The sequence below is a fragment of the Chenopodium quinoa genome, unplaced genomic scaffold, assembly GCF_001683475.1.
Source record: "Chenopodium quinoa cultivar QQ74 unplaced genomic scaffold, ASM168347v1, whole genome shotgun sequence".
NCBI classification, from domain to species: Eukaryota; Viridiplantae; Streptophyta; class Magnoliopsida; order Caryophyllales; family Amaranthaceae; genus Chenopodium; species Chenopodium quinoa.
Genome location: NW_018742907.1, coordinates 881,496 through 905,103, shown reverse-complemented (window position 1 = coordinate 905,103; position 23,608 = coordinate 881,496). Strand labels below are relative to the sequence as shown.

Sequence of the window (23,608 nt, the reverse complement as noted above, 5' to 3'; positions counted from 1 at the left end):
TTCTGGCTGTTAGTTAACCTGTCTGGGCATATATTTAGCTTTAAAATTGATGAGAACTCTTACATTTGGAAGAAGATAGCTAGCAAGGTTGGTGATCCTTGGAGGTCATAAAAGGCACTGTTGGTACTGATGGATTACTTGCACAGTGCATGTCACTGAAATTAAAAGAGCTGTCATATGGGTTTACAATTAACATCTTTAACCAAGCATTTTGCAAAGTGTTTCTGCTCAAAAGCAACAATGATAAGTGAAAGCTCTTACTTTTCGAGACAGATTGGTGTCTCATTAAACATCATACCGAATATAAACTCTTGTGCATGTAACACCCTTCATTATGTACACTTAAGGCTATTTTTATATTATCATTCCCCCTATGCTTGATGTATTTGCCATGAGTAATTAGAACACATAGGAAAATACTGTCCATTGGAAAAGCTAACGTAAACCAATTTGTATCAGTGAAAAGGAAAATAAAGCAATGGATTGCTCTAGCCAAAGTAAACCCAGCTCTGAAGATGAAGAAACAGCTACAGATGGTAAATAACCTTAATCATTGTCCTTAACTGAACCCAATAAAAGAGAAATATATAAATAAATTTGGTTGTTGCCCTAACTTCTTATATTTTGTTTCAGAGTTCACATGTCAGAGTGATGATGAATTGTATCCATCCACCAGAGCTCCTTTTGAGGTACTCCATCTATAGCATTGGCTTTCAAAGTTCTTATGGTTGGACTCATGTGATAAACTATGTTACTTGGACTTGTGTACCAGTGTCCCTCAAGTGCTTCTCTTTCGCTTGTTAATATTTAATGTCATGATGTTTTTATGCAGATTTCTGAAAGCCCTTTGATGAAGAAATTCCAAGGAGTGGATGTAAGGTCTGATTTGGTCCCTTATTTGCGAAAGTTATGGAAGAAAGATAATTTTATTAATGGGAATGCTGTCCGAAGTAATGGCCTTTTTACATGGGCATTTGAGTCGCTTGCGAAGATGATGGTCATACTTCAAAATAACAGGGGCAAGGGGAAGTCTTCATTGAGCGAAACCCAGGCTGAATATCTGAAGAACACCCTAATTGACCTTCAGTCTATGAATTTCAGATTAGACTGGTTGGTTCCAATAGTTGAGAAGACTACGGCTCGTTACAATAGCAAGGAGCCAGGGGATGCAGTGATGGAGCTTGAGGTAGAGAGAAACAGGCTCCTTAGTAAATTGCACAAGGTGGAAGAAAAGTTAAATGAGCAGGAAAAACTTGTGACTCTGTCCCAATGCTCTCTTCGCCATTAGTTGCTTGGCTGAAGGACCTTCATTTGAGCTTCTTATCTTTAAATATTGTCATTTATCTTCTGAAGTAATAATTTCCTGCTGTAATGGCTTGTTCGGATGAAATTCGTGTCTCCGTAATCCTTGGCTTATTACTCATTATGTTAGGGAACTCTGCTATAATTTATCAACTATTTTTCATTAAAAATTAACATGAAATACCCATGTTCACATATTGAGTCTTTTGGTTGATATTTTCTGCGGATGATTAGTCTTCAAGACATGATCTTCCTTATTATGCTCCCAAGTTGTTACATCCTTGTTTGGGCATACATGTTCTACTATCATGGTTAATACTGCACTTCATACTTGTATAAGAAAAAGAATGCTATTGTGGTGTGATGTTAGCTTTTGATTATACTTTGTTGCTTTTCATTGTTCATCTTTATGCAAACAATTTTCTATTTATAATACAAGTTCATGGCTTATTGGAATTATTTCCCATCAACCTAAATTGAGACGGTGAAGGTAGTTGTGATAATTTTAAAAGCGTTTGTTGTGTGTGTGTGTTGTGTGCGTGGGCGTGTGTGGGTGTTTGTGTTTTGGATGACAGGAAGTACTAGTCAGTAATGAATAGGCTGGGAAACAAGCAAATGCATCATAGCCTAAGCGTCCAAAAACTCCAGTCAAGCTCTCTCTTTTCGTTAGTTACGAAAATTACAAAGGGAATGAGATTTACAGTTCTGTAGAGCTAATAAGATAACAAATCTTGAACCAAATGCAATTGCTGAACAAAACAGACATGTCATTGCCAGTCAAGTAGTCAGGATCGAAATCAGTATCTCATACAGATATTCTTGCACAGTAAGACTACCTCTATCCATAACCTTGCAAGTTCCTTTTTAGGAAAGAAAGACAGCTATGAAATCTTACGAATTACATTCTACTACTGTGTTACCTTACTACAGATATACAAGTCAGAGTCCTTAGTCATCAGTTAGATTTACCCCATAGAACCTAGATAGACGTTTTGAGGTGCCATCACATAATATAGAATCTATCGTCTCGTACTTTTCGTAATGCCCTTTTAGAGTCTCAGCTTGCTGCTTTGAGAGTTTCTCTTCCTCCTCTAGCTGCTTCTGTCACAGCGAATGAAACAACATCAATATATGAGCATTACACACATAATGATACCTTGATAATGAATGGACTTAAAGGAAATACAATAACAACAGCCTAATATGTATTCCCGCAATTGGCACTTGGCAGTCTGGGAAGTAACAAATGTACGGCAATAAAATAACAGTTCTAGATTGGTATGAAAGTTTTTTCTGAAAGAATGGTAGCAAAATCTATTCTCTTTTCTTTCAAAAAAAAGTATTGAAGAAAAAACAAATGGTGAGGTGTAGAAGATACCAACATAATTATCCCCTTGAAGTAAATTTTAACAGCAAAACTAATGATCTTACAAACCTTTTGTAGGAAGGACTGTTCAGCAACATGTTTCTTTGTCAGGTTCTTGAGCTTCTGTGCCACCTCAAATTGAGGATCTTTTGGGTCTACCCAATACACTTGTATCTTCCTACCAGGCTTAGGCGGACGATCGTCAAACATTTCTGGCTCTGCATGACGACCCCTCACTGGTCTAGGCATTCCTGACATCATGAATGGATAAGAAGACAGCACCTCAATAATTGATTTTGCTTGCTTTTCATTCTTCAACTCCACAAGGGCACACTTCCCATTGTAGTTTGGCTCGATGTAGTTCGGGATGAAATGAATGTTGGTCACAGTACCATATTGCTCAAATGCAGTTTTGATGACTGCATCAGTAACCTGAGGTGAGAGATTGTCAAGATACATTGTCCGCTTCACTTTCTCCATAAAGGCAGCATATTTTTGCTCATCTTCATTTCCCATAGCCAAAAAAACCTGAAACCGCCAAATAAAAAGAGTTATGACTTCATCAGAGTATCAAACTACTGATTACAATGACAATCTAGATGAATATAACAGATTAGAACATTAAACCACCCAGGCACCCACTTTAAAAAACTACAAAGAAAATTCATAACATAACTCTCCCCTTGGGACAAGAATGTTGAATTTCTGCTTTAAGCCATCACTTGGAAGTTAGTCCAACTATTAAGCTTAATATGGCAAATGGTATAAATGCTTCACTTAATATCCTAATTCCTCCTTGTAATTTCAGCCGAACATCATCTTTAAGTCCAAAAGCTTGAAATAATACTCAAGTCAGATCTATGATTGGATGCTTTCTTATCAATTATAGGATACGACCATATATCTAATCCCATGCCATCAGGATGCACTCAGCCTGACCAAGAACTAAATTATGGAGGAACAGACCAGAATGGAGTAATTTCCTATCGAGCTAGTGATTTTGGCATATTTTATTAAGACTGGCCTATAAACTTCTCTCTGAACCAGAGTCAGAAGTCTAAAATTGATAGAGGAAAAGCATGAAGATTTCAACCCAAAAATAAAGACATAATCATAGGAGTAAAACATAAAATTTTGAAAATTGATGTAACTTCCTTCTCTCTTACCCAAAAAAAAAAAAAAAATCAAATGCAAACACAACAAACAATATAACAGTTGCCTAATAAAGCAACAAGCAGCGGCTAGTAAGAGACTTTGAACAACTTATCAACGTTAAAGGTTCTCAATATACTTCAAACAAACTTTTATGGTATGCTATAAGAAATATTGACAAATAATAGGTCAGAATTCCTGAAAAATAAATAAAATTACAAAAGCATAATTGACATCATGAAATGAAGAGGAAGAGGAGAGAGAACCGGCCAAGGCTTGTTGAAGTGATCAAAGGTGAGAAATGGTGGAATGGCAATCCAATTATCTGGCGAAGAACAGCAGGTTATGAGACTAAAGAGGTGAAGCATATAAAAGCCTAGAATGAAAATTTAACAACTTTGCCAATTCACAACAGACAATTTAAGATGAACCACCAGACATGACTATTCAACATTAAACCACCCATAATGAGGGTTCGATACTACAAGAATTATGGTTTGCATATAGCTTCACAAGGATTCTTTAGGCCTCTTGAGTAGTGTCCAACATGGCAACAATTATACTCCATATATAAGGTGCTAAAAAGGTTTAAAGGCAATTCTTTACAAATTGCTGAATTAATTAGGACTTAGGAGAATTCTCAGAAACAGGAAAGCAAGTAAGTGCTAGCGTTATTCCCCTTCAATCTCTCACCTTCACCTCATATGCTCAAAATCCCACTAAATCTGTAACACCCAAGTTCAGCAACCCTTAGTTTTGCAAAATCAATTTAAATAATCTTGGCAGAACAACATACATACCAAGTAACATCATGAAATTCTTGAAATATACCGAACTGAAAATCCATAGATAACTTAAGACACATCATGCAAGTATACAAAATCTAAATTGGACATACTACATTTGAAAGGGAAAGAAAATACTAATTTTGAATTTTGATGCCAATAAATTTACCTTGTTTACTATCATGATGAATTTTTGTATATAGCGAAACAATAATAGGGAAAACGTGATGATTTCTACCAGGCATTTCATCAAACAGGTGATGGGCATTATCAAATTACAGCTTAAGCTAAAAAAATGAACATAGTACACCCACTATTCAATTCAGGGTTTGCAGACAATAGTTTAAAGATTCGTCTCAGAAAACTATACAAATCCAATTCTAGGGTTTACAGTCAAGATTAGTAGGATACTAAAATTCTTCCATAATTTCAACAAAATCAAACATAAATCATTCAATTTTGATGATAAAAATTGATGAATTGGGGGTTTTGAGATTCAATTTAGAACTTAAGCAATCCAATAAATTTACAAGAATCAAAAGGAAGAAAGAAAAGGAAAACCACATACTTGCAATGCGAATGGGCAAAGTTGATCTGTTTCCTCTTGGCTCTGCTCACTCAATTGTAAAAATGGCAAGGATAATTTGTACTGATAAAATGACTGTACTTAATTTGGGGGCTATTTATAAGTGCTGTAAATGGGTAAAGCGTAAGGTCCGGAGATAGAATCAAAGAAGTCGTTTCGCTTTCAAAGAGGAGACGAAAAATCGTTGATTTAGGCCCGAAAGGCCGAAATGGGTAGAGCTGACCATGGGCGGAGCCAATAGGATCCATTGTTGGTTGGATCTGACACGAGAGGCATGTATGTGGGATTTGAATTGTGTATGTATTTGTTGATACAGAGCGTATAATTAATTACTCGTATTATGTAAGTTTGATTGAATAAATATTAAATAATGAAACCCATCTAGATTATCTATGGAGTAGTAGCAATGATATTTAAAATTTAGCAGATGACATCACTTGCCTATCTAAATTTTAAGAATTATAACTTTTGTTTATATTCTTAATTCTAAGAATTTCATATAATATCACAAACGATAAGTCCATGTCAAATCAATAAATTATCTTGGGACTTATCAAATCAATAAAATAAGTTCTGATCTTATTAGAAGTATTAAGGAGAGTAAAACATACCTTGGAACTACTACATGTTATCAAGTACGGACTACGGAATAATTTACACTCAATCTTAACCTACCCCTCGGACCTCACACCTTCTATAAACCAACTCTCATGACCAAATATGGTTTTGGGCACATTGTAGGCACAACACGACACTTGACTGCGTTGTGTCATGTTGTGGGCCAGATTTTGACTGTTTTTATTTGAAAAAAGCCCAATAACATGGCATAATAAAGTGCACTTAATTAAGTGAAAATTTAGACACGCAAGCAAATATGCAATTATAGACATTAATAATTAACTTTATATCTCCTTATATATCAGTCAAAGTATTGCATTGTAAACTAATGAAAGTCCACCATAGTAAATTATCTATGTTCATATAACATCTAGGGCCAAGCCCTAAGCCATTGCCATGGCCCAAAATATAATTGAGTGAAAAACCCATAAAACCTAGGATATAATTTTGGCGGGAACAATCATGTCCCTTAGGCGGGCACCAAAAAGCAAAAAACTGAGGATATATACCAAAAACAAAAATTCTCTCACTCAACTTTCAACATTCCACTCATATTTTACTTGCTTGTTGTCCAAAAACCCCAAATTACAAATTTACAAATTACAATCATAAAATAAAATTCAATCATCCAAACACATTTTCTCTTAAAATGAAAATCCAACGTCGCCGGGAACTATCCTGGTCGGAATTGCCACCGGAACTACTTCCCGCCATCGCAAAACGCCTCGAAACCCGAACCGACATCCTCCATTTCCGGCGAGTCTGCAAGACATGGCGATCTTCAGCCCCTCTCTCTCTCCTCGACTCAAAAACCATCTTAACCCCTCTTCTCCCTCACAAACTTCCAGAGATTCTGAGAAAAATCACACTAAAGTCTTAGTGGCAAACTCTGTTTTCCTCATAAAATCTGAAGCTCACCCAAATCTCCCGCCTTGGTTGTTCACTGGTGAAGAGTTGTTCCCCGGTTCGCTATCCGTAAGACGGCCTCTTTCTCGGGATATCGTTGAGTCTTATGAATTGCCTGACGATTTCCCGTATGAATTGGATTTGTCTAAATTTCGTGTGTTGGAGTTAGGTATGTTTTATAATTATAATTATTTGGATGATAATACAGTAGTCTCTGATTTCGATGTTGACGATGTTCCGGTTTTGGTACCTTATACAAAGATGCCAAAGAAGCCGTCATTTTCGGATGAAAATAAGGTTGTTCTGTTTGTGAATCCGAATTGTGAAACTGGCTGTCGAAGTATTGATGATTGTATGGTTGTGGAATTGTCTAAAGAGGTAGGTCTTACAGTGAAGAGTCTTAGAAATGGTGCGAAACGTAAGGTGTATTTTATGGGGAAGAGGAAGTTTGATGATATTGTTAGTTTTAAAGGGAAGATTTATGCTGTTGATAGGAAAGGTAGGGTGTGTTCGATGGATTATAATTCGCTTAAGATGTCGAGTGTTGTTGAGGATCCGCCGAGTGGGGGTTCGAGTAATGAGAAAAAGAAACGATTAGTCGTGTCAAGTGATGATGAATTGTACTTAGTGTATAGATGGTCTAAAAAAGGAAAGGCGGCGTTTAACGTGTTTAAGCTTAATGAGGAGGAGGAGAAGTGGGATATGGTTGATGGTATTGGTAGTGATAGGATGTTGTTTGTTACTCTTGATGGTTGTTTTTTTCGCCGCGGTTAAGGATTTTCCGGGGTGGAGGGGCAATTGTATTGTGTTCCCTTGGGGTAGCTTTCCTCAATATTCGGGTAAGATGACTCTTGACAGTAAGATATTGAAGTCACCATACTTGGATGAGATTTTTATTGCTGTTTATCACTTTGAGGGTGGTGATTGTAAGCCTGTATACGATTATCCGGGCTATGCCGATATCTTCTGGCCACCCCCGTCATTGGTCTGGAACGATGTGTGTTTGAACACAAGGTGAGATTAGCCTAGACTTTTGTAGAAGAACATTGCAATATAATGTTTTCTGTTTTTATATATTTGAGGTTTTTATTAATAATGCTAACTTTGAAATGATTGTATGTGTTATTCTTAAGTGGAATGGATTCTGAAGGAGGTGAACAAAGAGAAGATAAAGAAAGTGTTACAGAAAAAGTCGAAGTAGAAGGACAAGGAGGAGGAGATGAAGAACAAGAAGATAATGATAAGCTACAAAGTAATTCTTCTTGTCATATTTCTCCTGAGCTCATCCATGAGGAAGTGAATCCCCTCAATGGCGCGCAAGTTTCCAAGGGCATTCAAACTGATCAAGAGCGCATAGTTCTTGAAGGTAATCAACCTTATGCCGCGCACTTCTTGTTGAGAACAAAACAATATAGAACAAGAGGAGGAATTTGTTAGTGAACATTTAAGATCATATGACTTGTGGGTTTGCCAATTGATGAAGAGTTTACACATCATATACTAGAGCTTCCTGCATTTTTCCTATCACCTGTAGCTATGTTTATACTTGTATGCTATATCAATCTCTGAAGGAACTCCTTGGATTTGATTCCAGAGTTTAAGGATCAGAAAAGTGGTGATTCAGTGCCGGCAGCGAACTCTCCTCCTCCTAAGGTATCATATATGATGTATTGGTTGGCCCTCGTTTCTAAAAGAAGCTGTCACAGTCTTTACAGAACTTGCATATAATCAATATTTATTTTCTATATGTTGCGATTCTTGTGTTTCAGGCCTCTGCCTTAATTTATATATGTTCTTTGCAGATTGCTGAAAAAGATGGCTCAGGAGCAAAATTCTTTGGAGTTGATGTGAGCTCTCATTTGATTCCGATTTTGCAGAAGATATGGGATAAGTGTGGAAACATTATAGAAGGGCATGTTGTGAACAGTGGAAGTCTTCTTACTTGGGCCTTAGAATCTCTTGCTAAGATGATTATTTTCCTTGAGAATAATGAAGGAAGGTCATTAGATGACTCCCAAGCTGATTATCTCAATTCAGTCCTCCTTGACCTTCGACTGATGCACTTTAAATTAGATTGGCTAATGCCCTCAGTAGAGAAGGTTTTAGCACCTCACAAAAACAAGGTTTGTATGGATTTTGAAAAGACGAATCTCGAGTTCCAAACAGAGTTTCATTGGGTGGAAGAGATGTTGGCTGAACCGACAAAGCTTGTTTCAGAGAGCCAAGTGGTCTCAGCTGAAGGACCATGCCCAGTCCTCGACCTCCTCAGCTTCATAGTATAATTTTACTAACTTTTGCTAAATCTGCATGTGATTTCATATATGGTAAATATTTTCTTGCTAAGTTCTTATGCTTCTTTGTTTTGATTCAAGGACAAGCAATAGCTGTCAGGATTCAGAAATCAGAATTCTCAAGCTGAGGAATTGAGAAATCAACTACACTTTTGGAGATGCATCATAATTTATGCTTATGGAAGGGAGTTTTTGTTCACCACTGTAAAGTAATGGTTCTGTAAACCAAACTGTTAGTTGTAGCAATGATGCTCATGTCTTTAGGACTCGAAAATGGCCACTCGTAGTTGCAGTATTAATAGGACCTCTGCAGGGAGAAGTCTTTTGATACAAATTGACTGGTCTAATTCTATCCTCCTTTTGTGAACTGGTTGTTATGAAATATATATGACTTTTGACTGAGCCAATACAGCTTGATGGTATCTCGCCCCCTTCTGAATCTTTATTCAGACAAATTTCATCCCTATATCTTCTGGCTTGTGTATCATTCTTCCTGCTACTGAAGTATATTCTAGGTTTTGCCTTCTGTTATATGTTCAGCAATTGAGGAGCTTTTTGATAATGTAATCTGGTACATTTCTAAGTGATTGGTTGGCATTGAGTAAGCACCAAATTGTCTTGCAAAGTTGCAAATTGAAATTGCCTCTTGAACCAGTCAAGCTGTTAGTATCAACCATTGAGTAATCAACATTGTACAACGTCGTTTTGTTTAGAATCATCACATTAGTTGTGCAGACCTCATTCTGATGTTTGTTTCAAGAAATTGGTCATTATTAATCATACACAGAACCTGCTAGCCTTAACTTGTAAAGCATGGATGCTATCAGTTTCTTCACCAATTCGGTATGAAAACATTTTCTAGAATAGTGAAGTATCATAGTAGGCAATTAGGCATATGCCAAAGAGGTTAGTCAAGTTGGTTTGAACTTTCAAGTCTAATATTTGTAAGTCCAACTGTCACGACTAATGTTCACGTCGGCTTTCGAGCCACCTTTCGGTTTCAAGTCTAATACTTGTTAGCAGCATTGCAGCAAGCTAACTCTAATAGTCGTGGTAGAGGTTTGCTTCTTTCATTAGAGATTAATTAGTGATGTCTATTCATCTATTGGCTAATTGGCTAGTGTTGACTGTAGGTTGAGTCTAGTTTGGTTTGGTATTAAGATTAAATGATAAACTAGAGAATAGCTACTCCGTAATTAACATGTGATAGAATGATCAAAAAGTAATTTTTGTAATTGGAAGTCTCAAACTAGAGAATAGAGATACCCTAAGAAAATACACTTGGACTGTAACAATCAAATTTTTTCTTTGAATTAAAAGCCAATAGAAGTTTGGTTTTAAACAATACTCGTACGAAGTATGTTGTTTTGGGCAGTGAGGTGATCACTAATTCATTGCACATCTAGGTGCGTAAACCACATTTCTAGTTTATCGCTCAATTAGATATTAGGCAAGGAAGTGTGAGTCGGGTAATGGACACGACGTATATAGGAACAAATATGTACGAGAAAAAGTAAAATTTAAATTAAGGGACACAGGTATGACAAATCGTTTTTACTTTTAAATTGTACACTTATTAATATGCTTTTATATGGTCAATTGGTTCATAATGTTTTTTTATTTTTCTATTTTATGATTCATGCCTAATCAAATTACGGATTACGTACTGTCTAAAATGTGAGACAACAGTTTTGGTGAGGAAAATTTTCACTAGAATTCAACACGTGTTACTCTTGATGCCTCTTTTCGTATAATTTAGTTTGGCTTATGACTTAACAATACTTAAAAAACATGATTTGGATTCATTTTTATGTACGGTATATTATAATTTCCTTTTTTTTTTTGTACTTCTTAATTTACGAAGTATATTTTAGTACAAGAGTAACATAATACAAAGTAATTGCAAAATATTTATGGTCAACAATAGTATGTGTGTTAGGAAGTGTCAATTTGGATACTTGAGTCGAGTGAGATGATGTCGGATCCATTCTATTTCAATGTTGAAGTTTATACGGGTTGAAATCTAAACTGGGTTTTTTTCGAATCAAATTAGATAGGATCGATCAGGTAAGTTTTTGACACCTATGTAAATGTTGATCTTTAATCTAAAGGGCAGAAAGTTAATCGCATAAGAATTGGTTGAAGAACCCTAGGCTAATATTCTCTGTAATTCCGTATTGAAGAACCCTAGAATTGGTGACAGTAAACATGACAAGCAACCGTCGCCGGCGAGTTCCATGGTCGGAATTACCGCCGGAATTGATAACAGCCGTCGCAGAACGCCTGGAAACCCGAGCAGACATCCTCCATTTCCGGCGAGCTTGCAAGACATGGCGAGCTTCAGCCCCCCTCTCTCTCCTCACCCCAAAAAACATCTTATCCCCTCTATTCCCACACTCATCGATAGTAATCGTACCAAATTTCTAGTCGCAAATTCCGTATTTCTTGTTCGATCAGCCATTAATCCCAAGCTTCAACCTTGGCTAGTCTCCGTTGAGGAGTCAAACCCAGGTAAATTATCCGTTAGATCACCCCTTTCTCGTCTCGTTGCTAAAAGATTACCTGAAAAATTTCCCCATAACTTGGATTTGTCTCAATTTCATGTTTCGGAATTGGCTAGGTTTCATACTTATAAACTAGTTGATAAGAATTCCACTGATAATAATAGTGATGGTGTTGTTAGGTATTATAATCATCCAACAAATGGTTTCCCTTTAGATAATAGGGTGGTTTTGTTTGTGAACCCGGATTGCGCAAAAGATGATTATACTGTTGTTGAGTTGTCTAATGTTACAGCTTTATTTGTGAAGAGTGTTATGGATGGAGCAGCTCATCATGTAAGTTCCTGGGGGCGGAAGCTCGATGATATAATTAGTTTTAAAGGGAAGATATACGGTGTTGATCGAAAAGGTAGGGTGTTGTCCATGGGCTATAAGTCGTTGAAGATGTTGAAAGTTGTGGAGGAACCATTGTGTGAGGGATCAGGAAGTGAAAACAAGAAACGTTTGGTTGTATCTTGTGATGAGTTGTATTTAGTTTATACTGTATGGGGTTTTAAGAATACATTTCCAACGACATTTAAGGTTTTTAAGTTGAACGAGGAGGAAAAGAAATGGGATAAGCTTGAACAAGGTATAGGTAATGATAGGATATTGTTTGTTACCTTTGATGGTTGCTTCTTTGCCCCAGCCAAGGATTTTCCGCGGTGGAGAGGCAATTGTATTGTATCCCGTAAGAAATGTTTTCCCCTGTATTCTAGCAATCGGGTTGTTAATATTGCAATGTTGAAGGGGGTAATGGGTATTGTTGTTTATCACTTTGAGGGTGGTGATTGTCGCTATCTACTTGAGTATCCGAGCTATTCCGACTTCTTATGGCCACCCCCATGATGGCTTTGGACAGATGCAAGTCTGCTCTCATGGTAGGATTGGAACATGTGTATACTTGAGTATTTTCCTGGTAATAGATTTTCATAATAAATGCTAACTGTTAGTTGGTTTGTGATGATTTCTTTAGTGTAACTGATTCTGGTTCAGAAGGAGGAGGATTACTGGTTCAGAAATAGAGATGAAGCAGAAGATGGAGTAAAGCTGCAAAGTGGTTCTTCTATTAAAATTACTCCAGATCTCATCCCTAGGGAGGAGATAGATGAGATATCCCCCAACTATGTGCAGGTTGCTGAGCGCGTGCAAAATGTTCTGCAGCATGTAGCTCATGAAGGTAATAAAGCTTACCCCGTGCACTTCATGTTGATAACTGAATTTAGTAGTTTAACTTTAAAGAACAAGAGGAGAATGACCAACATATAAGATCATATGACTATTGGGTTAACTAAGAGAATAGAGCAAACTCGAGGCCAAATCAAGAGAGCTTGCTTCTACACAGTTAATCATAAGTTTTAACCAAAAGTAAAGTTTTAATCAAAAGTAGACTTTACCTTTTTGCCCATTTATATTAGCTAGTAAAGATTATACCCTTACATTTCTTAGCTTCCTTTCCCTTTTCCCAACTACATTCTTTTCCTATGTTATATCATTCTCTTAAACTATATCCTTTTTAGTTTCAGGTTTCAACAATCAGAACAATGTTGATTCAGCTCCAACTGTGAACTCTCCTCTTAAGGTAACTTCGTTGGAGACATTTTCATGGTTATATCTGCTGAAATTGTGGTTGTATATCCTTTATGTACACAAATTGGTGTGTCAATGCAGTGAGCGATTTAATGTCTGCTCTGGTCTAGGACTTTAGTTCTGGGACCTTGCTAACATTGATCTGAATTCACTTTAAGATTCCCTTGTATTATAGAATTTCTGTTGCGTCCTTATCTTGCTGCACTAATAAAAAGCTACTAAATAAATCAATGACCTTCAAATTGTAATTACTGTATTTCATTTCCATTGAAGGGCAGAGGCATTATTTAAGTTTCTTTATGTTCTTGTACAGATATTTGAAAAGGATGTCTCACAATCAAAATTCTTAGGAGTTGATGTGAGCTCTCATTCGGTCCCAATATTAAAGAAGATATGGGCTAAGCATGGAAATATAACAGAAGGGCATGTAGTGTCTAGTGATTGCCTCCTTTCTTGGGCATTAGAATCCCTTGCAAAGATAATAATTATCCTTCAAAGCAATTCAGGGAGTTCCTTAGATGACTCTCAAGCTAAATATTTGGAGTCGACACTGCTTGACCATCAATTGATGCAACTTAAATTGGATTGGCTAGTTCCCTTGGTTAAAAATGCTTTGTTTCTTCACAAAAACAAGGTTATCATGGAGCTTCAGATGACAAAATCCAAGCTCCAAACAGAATTGCGCGAGGTGGAAAAAAAATTGGCGGACAGGGAAAGCTTGTTCCAGAGTGCCAATTGGTCTCAGCTTCATCATGTGTGAAAGATGTGCTTTGCTGAAGGACCACGTTCAATCAGCTTCATCTGCTGTATGTTAACATTTTAATAACTTTTGTTCAATATTATTTTTGATAGAACCAATATAAATTTATATAGTTCTTTCTGGATTTTATATTGATTATACACTTATACTCCTGAAATGACATCTTGTGTTTTTCTTATTGTAGTTTGATTCTTATAAATGTTGGCAGAGGTTGTTCGATAGATTGGCTGCTTTTGCTTTTTTTGTTGGTGATTGTATATATGGTAACACGGGGTACCTTTTTGCTAAGCTCTTATGCTTCAAATGTAATTTGGTTTATTGAAAGCAGTTGCTGTCAAAAATCTGGATTTTCAAGCTGATATAGGTTATGCTCTTGGAGACATGTTCACCAAATCACCAGGTTTTACTTATGGATGAAAAAGTTCTAGTTTACCACCCTACATTAGTGGTCTGCAGACCATGTACATATAGGTGTTTAGGATAATGTTTATTTTTCTGACCATCTACTTGCAGGGAAAAAAAGTTGTTGTTCAATATAAATCCTGCTCGCCTTGTAATCATCCTTTTGTGAACTAATTGTTATGCATATTTAGTATTTATCCCAGTGTTTGATTTTGAAGATTAAATTTCTGCTCTATGTCAGGCATGAGGAATGTTTCTATTTTATCAGTAGATAATTCTGCAATTTAACTTATTAGTTATAGTCTGATCAAATCTTTGACCTGCTAGGATTTGTAAAGGCGCAATGGCATAACAAGGAAATTCACAAATCCATGTATTAGCAGCAGAGAAAATTATCAGGCAATGTTACAGGTTGTAGTGAACATGAAATTGAGTGCTACTCACAAACATTTTACTTGCTGTTGGAGAGGCTTAAGAATGCAATGGTTTAAGGAACAATACCACTATACCAGCAGCAGGGAACAACTATAAAATTTAATTCAAGTTATTAATTTATGTTCTTCTTCTCTCCCCTCCCTCCCTTCCTTTTCTCCTTTATCCAAACAAGGGAAACATATTCTTCCTCCCGTCTAGGAAATGATTTTAGCACATCAAAAAGTGATTTAAGCACACCCATTGTCAGAGCACAATTGTCTGTACCCCTCTTACATGGAGGTGTGTAAATATCAATAATAGGCGTGCCAAAATCAATTTCCCTCCCGTCCCTTCCCCCCTCTTTTCCTTCCCCTCCCTTCATATAATTGTATCCATAAATAGTGTAAGCAAGTTGATCATCACAATATTTTTTTTTTTTTGGTAAGTAAGATTTTATTACCAAACGAGGAGGGACAAGCCCTCAAAACCCCAACTACAAAGCCAATCTGGCCAACCAACCTCCTAATCAAAAAACAAAAAACTACCTATTGAATTAGGCAAAAACAGACCAAACAACATCTACAATGAGATCACCTCCATTTGCTATTTCTAAGCTGTTGAGCCCTATCCACTACTCCACTACAAATAGTATAGCAGAGTCTATCAGGATGAATCAAAGCCTTATCCCAGTAAGCTTTAATCCTAGCAGCCCAAAATTGATAAACACAAGTAGTCAAAGCAGCCAATCTGATTTTCTGTTTCACCTCATCTCTGACACTTCTTTTCCAGTGCTGCCACGTTCTAGTAATGTTAAAGTGTTTTTCCTGGACTTTAATCCAAGTACTCACAGTAGATAAGCATCTTCTGCTATAACCACAGTCAAAGAATAAATGGGAATGAGATTCACTAGCTGCATCACATAACAGGCAAGTATCCACATGTTATGGACTCACAGACAGGTCGACGGTTTCAGTTGTATACTCGGCGTCCAAGACAACAAACCATGGGGTAGCAACAAGACATGGGGCAACAACAACAACAGCAACAGCACACTGATCAACAAGAAGACGCAGGTTGGAGATAAATGGTTAGCAGTTAGCTCTACTCACATTTCACATTTGGTTAATCGTGCAAATAACTAATCATTAGGAGTAGGTTGGAGATAAAAATGGTTAGGTCATTCATCCTAAAAATGAAATCTTAATCAAATTAAAACTAGAAACGGCCAAAGATAAACTATACATACTAATGATGAATCCTCATAAATGATCTAAACTTGTTCAGTTACTCCGTCATTGAGTTAGAGATGGAAATTAGCAACCTACTAATCATAAAGTAAGCTTTACTCTACTTGAACAACTATTATGCGCAAAAACTTTGTTAATTAGAAGAGAAAGGTTTTGTTAATAAATGTTGGTACATGTCAACGACACTTGTAGGGACAGCTAGCATCACCCTCACCGCCTCCCTCTGATTATGAATTGGCAATAACAAATAGTACCTATCACTGCAAATGGGCCCCACATGCACTGGTTTTCCAACCCCGAAGTCAACTCTTTCCAGCCCAAGCCTTGACCATTGGGACAGTATCAACACCCCTACTGAGTCAGGACTCGTCCGATTCCCACTCACCAACCCGATCACTTCTCTTACGAACGTACCATTTACTCTTTCTTTTGCACTTTTTATTAGATCCGAAGCATAGCCCAACCCCCTTTCGTTTATGTCCTTAACCGTGCTTTGGGCGCATGCAAGCGCGAATCCATTACCATAAAATCCAACGGGTAAACCCGGTTTGATTCGGTTCCGAAAATTGACACTAAAAACAAGTCTTACGACCTGGTTAGAGGGCATGTGTAACGATTTAGGCCAACATCTCCAAATATGGGTCGAGACAACTTCAAATGACGTGTATTTTGCTAACTCGGTGAGTCGACTAGCTTGTCGTTTGAGTTGGCTGATCTGAAACTTGACAAAGACACTAGAAGTTGGGACCAGTGTTTCCCTAGAGAATCTAGCAAGGAACTCACAGCAATCCTGAACTCGGCTAAACTCGGGATGACTCACTGAGTTAACACGGACACTCCCCTTGGGCTTACTCGATGGAAACGGGTCAAGCAAGTGACGATCCCATACAGGTTTGGGCCCCTGAACCACACCTCCACGAGCCAACTCGGCAAATGAGTTGATGAACTCAGCACTCCCAATCCCATCACACACACAATGGTTAAACCCGAACTCGATTGCCACCGTGCCGTCAGCAAGCCACGTCAGTTGGACAACAAGAGGTGGAGCCCCCTTCAAAACATCTTCCACGTGTAACCACAAGAGCTGGCGCCACTCCCCCACGTAGCGTGGGGCCCTCTCAAAGCCGGCCCTCTGGTAGCCAGAATGAGCCTCAACAAACACAACCCCCTGAGCCCGACACACAACCTGGAGAGGCCCATCATGGCTCTCTTGAACTCGACCCGCCAAGGGATAGTATTGTACCAAAGCGCGTCCCAAAGCCGACTTAACACGAGCAGAGAATCCCCTGCGATCCAACCCAGGGGAAGGAGTGTAGACAAGCAAATACTCAATACTGAAGCGGAGAAAGAGCTGAGAATCAAGGGTGGAGAGTGGAAGCGTGCAGTTTGGGGTGGGCTCTGATGGGATGATAACTATGGCTTCGTTCACTTGAACAAAATTACTCCCCATCGTCTGGAAAGTGTAAATGAAAAGCGATGCTATGAAAAATTGAAAAAGGGAAAGAGGGAGAAGGAATGATAAGCTTGTGGAATTTGAGGGCACAGTTGCAAATGGAAGGGACAACAGTGAAAATATATAAGAGAAGGGGGAGAGTGAGTGAGCGAGTGAGCCTTTGAGCAAGGCGGAAAGCGGGGTTTACAATGGAGGTGGCCTTATCTGACCTAGGATTTCTATCGGTTTTACCAGTGATCTTTTGCCAAAATTCACCGGGATAAAAGTATTTGGAGGTCCTATCCTTAGGTCCGAACTTACCCTCCGGCCACCCAAAGGCCGTGCCCACCTGTTCTATTGTCATTTTCTGGGGTTGGTTCATCAATTGAAAGGTCATGTAACGTGGGGAGAGGTTGGTGTAACGATGCACATATAAAGAGGATAAAAAAATCAAGTGTAAGTCTTCTATATGTGTTGGCATGTAAGTCTAACCAACTCTCTACCCTAGCATAAGAGAAAAGTTTCCTCATATCCCCCTCAATACCTAGAGCTACCCTTACCGAAGGGTCATAGAATCTAGTGGGTCTCATCCCCCTCCTGCTTATCCTCACAAAGTTGGACATATAGCCTTGGTTAAGGAATTCAATCCCTAAGGTCTCTACCGGTGGTGGAGCAAAGGAGGGGGTAGGTTGAGTTCGGGTTCTCTTGCTAGAGTTAGAGGCATTCTTTCTACGAGACATGATGTTTTTGTCAAGAACTAAGGTCAATTGAAGACAAAATCTAACAATAATCACCAAAAACCCTAAACAAACACAAACCCTAGACAATAATCTAACACAACCACTAACCAAATCACAAAAACCCTAAACAATAATCAAGTACTATCACTAACACCAACAATCCACCAAAACAAGGTTAGCACAATAGTGTAAAAGAAATCAACAATCAAATTGAGTACGGAGGTTGAAGTGAGTATACCAATGATCAAAGTGTGTGAAAATCTCACAAAAGGACTCAATCAACACCTCCTTTTGCTTGCTAAACCCTTGTGTTTCTCCAATCTCTCTTAAAAGCCCTAATTTTTGAATTTTCAGAAAGTTAGGGTTTGAAAGAGATGAAAAGGTTGAAGATTGTTGATGAATTTTTATGGGAATGATGAAAGAAGAAGATTAGAAGAATAAAGGTTGAAGATTTTTGGGGTTTTTAGGGAGATTTGAAGGTTGGGGTTTGAGGGAGAGGAAATGAGTGAGGGTAAGTTTTAAAGAGGGAATGAGTGAAATGAAGAAAGAGGCTCGATCGTGCCTCTTTTAAGCCGAAATGGACTGGTTCTGCCTGTGCTGCACGGGCGTGCAGAGTACCGCACGGGCGTGCCAATTTCCCAGATGGCACAGGCGTGCCAAATTATGCACGGTCGTGCATAATTCACAGTAGGCCTTTGGTTCATTTTTCTCTACATTGCACGGGTGTGCAAGGCATTGCACGACCATGCAACCTTCACAGAACACTTTCTTTTCCCTATCTTTTCTCTCTCTCTTTTTTTTATTGTTTTTTTTTCAAAGCTAAATACTTGGGTTGCCTCCCGGAAGCGCTCCTTTAACGTCACTAGCTTGACGTGAATCACACTCAATTGGTGTGACTACAATGCAATACATCAACTAGACCAACATGAGCACCCTCATAGTAAAGCTTGAGGCGATGCCCATTGACCTTGAATGACCTCGTTCCATCTAAATAGTTGAGTTCAACGGTTCCGTGGGGAAAGACTTCTTTTACGATGAAAGGTCCACTCCATCTAGTCATGAGTTTACCGGGAAATAATTTCATCCTTGAATTGTAAAGCAACACCTTATCACCAACATTGAAGGTCTTCTTTTCAATTTGCCGGTCATGCCACTCCTTTGACCGGGTTTTGTACAAGCTTGCACAATCATACGCATCCATCCTTAGCTCCTCTAAATCATGCAAATCTAGCCATCTTTGTTCACTCGCACTTGCCAAATCAAAGTTGATCTTTTTGATAGCCCATTGAGCACGGTGTTCAAGTTCAACCGGAAGGTGACAAGACTTACCATATACAAGCCGGTAGGGGGTAGTGCCGATGGGGGTTTTGAAAGCGGTCCTATAGGCCCAAAGGGCATCATCTAGCTTGTCCGACCAATCTTTTCTATTTCTAGCCACTGTTTAATTTTCTCAAGAATCACCTTGATTTGGCGATTGGAAACCTCCGTTTGCCCACTTGTTTGTGGGTGATAAGTCGTGCCAAAGCGTTGATGGACCCCATTCTTTCTTAGCATCTTTTGAATCACATTATGTACAAAATGAGAACCATTTTCACTTACAACCACTCTTGGAACCCCAAATCTAGGAAATATGACCTTTTTGAAAAATTTCATCACAACTTTGTGGTTATTTGTTGGGGAGGCAATTGCTTCAACCCACTTTGAAACATAATCGACCGCCACAAGTATATATTGATTCCCATTAGATGAGGGAAAAGGTCCCATGAAATCAATGCCCCACACATCAAACACCTCAAGCTCAAGAATCGGTTGTTGAGGCATTTCATTCCTCTTTGAAATATTACCGCTTCTTTGGCAAGAGTCACACGTTTTCACAAAACCCCATGAATCCTTGAAGATATGAGGCCACCAAAACCCGCTTTGTAGCACTTTCAAGGCTGTTTTGTTGGTGAATTTGTCCCTTGGAGTTTCATTCCAAAACAACAAGCCAGCTTTGCAAGGATCTTCATGAATTTCATGTCTGTACAACCTTGAGCGACCGCTTAGGCCAATAAGCGACCTCTTGGAATCCGCTTGACGTCCGCTCGTAGCTCTCTGTTTGTTCACTCCCATTGAACTGAGCGGCCGCTTGTGACAGAGTAAGCGCCTTCTCAGCTCTTTTTCTCTTGAGAGGCCTCTTGATTCAAGTTATGAGCAGCCTCTTGTCTTCTCTTCTCGGCTTTTCTACTATACATCTCCATTATTCAATTCTCGCGCTCGAGCTCATTAGGTACCTACATCAAGCCACGAAAACATGCATAAAAGTAGAAAAGATAACAGAAAATCAAGAAAAATAGGACAAAAATACGAGAAATTCTCCTAAGCCTAGACTATGCACAAAATGATGAAAAATAGGATAAAATAGGACGAACTCATTCCAAAAAGAGTAAGAAACTCTGCTAGAAGATACAAATGAATGACATAAATGTCACTCATCAAATTACCCCAAGCTTGGCTCTTGCTCGTCCTCGAGCAATACTCTAGGACAAAGGATGGAAAGCATTAAATACTAACTACACAAGGAAAACAATAAACCTTACTCACTTTCGTTGGAATTACGATTGATTTTAGCAACAATCAACAAGCCCTTTAAATCCCCTTGTCGCTGAGGAGGACGAGTATGATCTTGTAAGGATTTCTTAGGAGTTAACCCATAACTCTCAAAACAGAAAAAAGAAATAAGGCAAGCATTCTCAATATTATATTAAAAGAGAGAAACTAGAAGAAGTAAAAAAAAAGATGCAACAAGTGGGCATTCATGAAACACTATCGCGATGGATATTTAACTTTCTAAACGGCAAGACAAAACATGTTAAAGAATGCATAAGAATGAATAAAGGATAACCAAGAAAGAGTAAGAAACTATAGCTTTCATGCACCTAAACTAAGACACAACCACACTCTTCCAAAGCTTCATTTCCATCCTTAAGGAATTAGCTTCTCAATAATCCTTGAGGGAGTTGAACAAATAAAAAGTGCGGGTAATGACTTATGACTCGACATCTTAATTTCATGCTCGCTTAATATGCTTGATCTTTACCTCCCTACACCGACAATGACTCAACTTCCTAGAGTCAAAAGGACTTTGGGATAAAACAAGGAAAGGAAAGGACTAGGACAAAATAAGTAAAGAGGGCGTCCCCATTACTCACTGTGAGAAACGTTTTTGTTTCTCACAGTGGCAGTTTCATAAATAAAATGTACCACTTTAGTCACGGTGGTACATTTTATTTACGAAATGGATGATAAAATCGTACCACTTTAGTCACGGTGGTACATTTTATTTACGAAACTGCCACTGTGAAAAACAAAAACATTTCTCACAGTGAGTAACAGAGATTTACTGATAAGTAAAGGCTTGGGTAATGGTGTGAGGATTATCTTCATAAACAATGGAACTCTTATGGTCTTAACCTTCACCTCATTTCAAGGCCTTAACCCTATTATTCAATAGAATATCAACTAGACTCCTCCCCCAAGCTTAGTTAAAAACATATCTGAGATTTTTGGTTCTCAGATTCTGCTGTAAAATCACTAAAATTGATTTTTCACATAGACTTTCTTGGACTTCATTTGTCATAAGTTCTTGAGTTCCATACTTGAAGTATAGTAGTTTTAATTAAAATAGTTAGTTTAATTAGTTAACTTATTTTCAATATAAAAATTAATGAAGTGATGGGCAAATAAGATCATGTAATTAGTGGAGTTGGCTTAAGGTGGCGTGATTTTTACATGGCTTTGCATGGGGATCATCATCATGAAGTTTCTTGGAAATTGCATGGAGTGTATAGGGATGAATTATGGGATTTATTTTCCTTAATCTAAGGGATTGGATTGACTAATTGATTTATGGATCTATGTGGACGTTTTTAAAAGGAATGCTGGTCAGATTCGTCCAACTCACTTAAGGCAACACCAAAAGCAGTCTCTCACGTATTGTACCAGTGGATTTGCCCAGAACCACTGGGCTTAGAAAAACACCCAAGGAAGAAATAGCACTGCTCGTTTTTTTTTGTGAGAAAAGATTTAGAAGAGAGGAATGTGTTTGTTTCTGTATCTTTGAAAAACGCTGAGCAAGGGCTATATATAGCCAAGCCAGCAGCATAAGACTGTTAAGCTTGTAATACAGAATTAAAACTGATGTTACGAAATTGAAATCAGAAAGGCCAGACAATAAAAGCAAACGTTAAGCCTAAAGTCAGCCATTAAAATCGTTTGCACTTAATACGTAACAGCTAATTAAATCTGTAATTAAAACTATGTTTAAAACTGACTTAAAAACGGTCCAAAAATATAGAAGCTCATGATCACTCAGTAAAGACCCAACCCAACCCAGCCCTGCTCGGCGTGCGCGCGCGTGTGTGTGTTGGTTGGATTCCTATAGAAGTTCATGATCACTCAGTAAAGACCCAACCCAACCCGGCTCGGCGTGCGCGTGCGTGTGTGTGTTGGTTGGATTCCTATAGAAGCTCATGATCACTCAGTAAAGACCCAACCCAACCCGGCTCGGCGTGCGCGTGCGTGTGTGTGTTGGTTAGCATAAGACTGTTAAGCTTTTAATATATAATTAAAACTGATGTTACAAAATTGAAATCAGAAAGGCCAGACAATAAAAGCAAACGTTAAGCCTAAAGTCAGCCATTAAAATCGTTTGCACTTAATACGTAACATCTAATTAAATCTGTAATTAAAACTGACTTAAAAATATAGAAACTCGTGATCACTCAGAAAAGACCCAACCCAACCCGGCTCAACGTGCTGGTTGGATTCCTATACAAGCTCATGATCACTCAAGTAAAGACCCAACCCAACCCCACCCAGCCTGGCACGGCGTGCGCGCGTGTGTGTTGTTGGTTGGATTCCTAAGCCCTTCCTCCTTCCACAAAAAACAAAAATGGGTAACCCTTGGGTCACACCCAAGTGAGTGACCACACCTCTTTACAAAGAGGTTCAACTTCTCTTATCCCACCAATGTGAGACTCTTTTGTTTTTATAAACTTCAACACAAGCATAAGTTCCAACAGTTAAATTCGAAAAATATGCAATGCCTTCCCACAATCCAGCAATCAACCATCTATAGATTCCTAGAAATAGCGTAGGAAGCAACTACAAAATTATAAGCTTCAAGCATTAGACTACTGAACATGTGAAATTTAAACTCCACAACAATTATATCCATCCATTTTATACTTATGAATTTTTGAGGAAATATGTTCAAGAACTCATAGTCTTATAGTTCATATGAAAAACATCCTTACAGGTAGAAACACTTATTTCACCAACACGAACAAATCCACTAACTCATTTCAGATGTACAAACACCACAATCATTAGTCTACATCAATCTTTATTTATTGAAGGTTACCACATTTACAAAAGAAGCACTATCAAGCCCTCAAGACTCATGGCTACTAAGAATTTGTTGTCGAACCAAGCTC

The 23,608-nt window shown here is 38.2% G+C and overlaps 5 protein-coding genes across 6 annotated transcripts; 3 read left to right on the top strand and 2 right to left on the bottom strand.

Moving 5' to 3' along the window:
- Window positions 1-2,043: 2,043 nt before the first annotated feature.
- LOC110727545 (paraspeckle component 1-like) lies at window positions 2,044-5,402 on the bottom strand. Of its 2 annotated transcripts, XM_021907110.1 has the most exons (4): window positions 5,174-5,401; window positions 4,087-4,145; window positions 2,738-3,196; window positions 2,044-2,403 (listed from the first exon to the last, which is right to left on the bottom strand). In XM_021907110.1, the coding sequence occupies exons 3-4, from the start codon at window positions 3,182-3,184 to the stop codon at window positions 2,251-2,253; spliced, it is 600 nt and encodes a 199-aa protein (XP_021762802.1). In that variant the 5' UTR covers window positions 3,185-3,196; window positions 4,087-4,145; window positions 5,174-5,401; the 3' UTR covers window positions 2,044-2,250. The 2 variants fall into 2 exon arrangements, with proteins under 2 accessions (XP_021762802.1, XP_021762803.1); XM_021907111.1 differs by lacking the exon at window positions 4,087-4,145 and having other exon boundaries at window positions 5,174-5,402.
- A 1,178-nt stretch (window positions 5,403-6,580) lies between these two features.
- Window positions 6,581-7,489, top strand: LOC110727449 (F-box protein SKIP23-like). The gene has a single exon (XM_021907009.1). It carries the CDS (start codon window positions 6,581-6,583, stop codon window positions 7,487-7,489), a length of 909 nt encoding a protein of 302 aa, XP_021762701.1.
- A 3,754-nt stretch (window positions 7,490-11,243) lies between these two features.
- Window positions 11,244-12,395, top strand: LOC110727448 (F-box protein SKIP23-like). Its single transcript, XM_021907008.1, has one exon. It carries the CDS (start codon window positions 11,244-11,246, stop codon window positions 12,393-12,395), a length of 1,152 nt encoding a protein of 383 aa, XP_021762700.1.
- On the top strand, window positions 12,395-14,475 carry LOC110727447. The gene is made up of 5 exons (XM_021907007.1): window positions 12,395-12,427; window positions 12,543-12,726; window positions 13,073-13,128; window positions 13,450-13,942; window positions 14,081-14,475. Exons 1-4 carry the CDS (start codon window positions 12,395-12,397, stop codon window positions 13,894-13,896), a joined length of 720 nt encoding a protein of 239 aa, XP_021762699.1. The 3' UTR covers window positions 13,897-13,942; window positions 14,081-14,475.
- A 1,617-nt stretch (window positions 14,476-16,092) lies between these two features.
- Window positions 16,093-17,975, bottom strand: LOC110727426 (taxadien-5-alpha-ol O-acetyltransferase-like). Its single transcript, XM_021906988.1, has one exon. It carries the CDS (start codon window positions 17,407-17,409, stop codon window positions 16,093-16,095), a length of 1,317 nt encoding a protein of 438 aa, XP_021762680.1. The 5' UTR covers window positions 17,410-17,975.
- Window positions 17,976-23,608: the final 5,633 nt, after the last annotated feature.

What these genes read in the sequence shown, in the direction of transcription:
- LOC110727545 (XM_021907111.1), bottom strand. Translation starts at nt 3,184, where the DNA reads ATGGGAAATGAAGATGAGCAAAAATATGCTGCCTTTATGGAGAAAGTG. An exon ending in AACAGTCCTTCCTACAAAAG is followed by an intron (nt 2,404 to 2,737) that starts GTTTGTAAGATC and finishes TCGCTGTGACAG; the next exon opens with AAGCAGCTAGAGGAGGAAGA.
- LOC110727449 (XM_021907009.1), top strand. Translation starts at nt 6,581, where the DNA reads ATGGCGATCTTCAGCCCCTCTCTCTCTCCTCGACTCAAAAACCATCTT.
- LOC110727448 (XM_021907008.1), top strand. Translation starts at nt 11,244, where the DNA reads ATGGTCGGAATTACCGCCGGAATTGATAACAGCCGTCGCAGAACGCCT.
- LOC110727447 (XM_021907007.1), top strand. Translation starts at nt 12,395, where the DNA reads ATGGCTTTGGACAGATGCAAGTCTGCTCTCATG. An exon ending in GATGCAAGTCTGCTCTCATG is followed by an intron (nt 12,428 to 12,542) that starts GTAGGATTGGAA and finishes ATTCTGGTTCAG; the next exon opens with AAGGAGGAGGATTACTGGTT. An exon ending in GCAGCATGTAGCTCATGAAG is followed by an intron (nt 12,727 to 13,072) that starts GTAATAAAGCTT and finishes TTTTAGTTTCAG; the next exon opens with GTTTCAACAATCAGAACAAT.
- LOC110727426 (XM_021906988.1), bottom strand. Translation starts at nt 17,409, where the DNA reads ATGGGGAGTAATTTTGTTCAAGTGAACGAAGCCATAGTTATCATCCCA.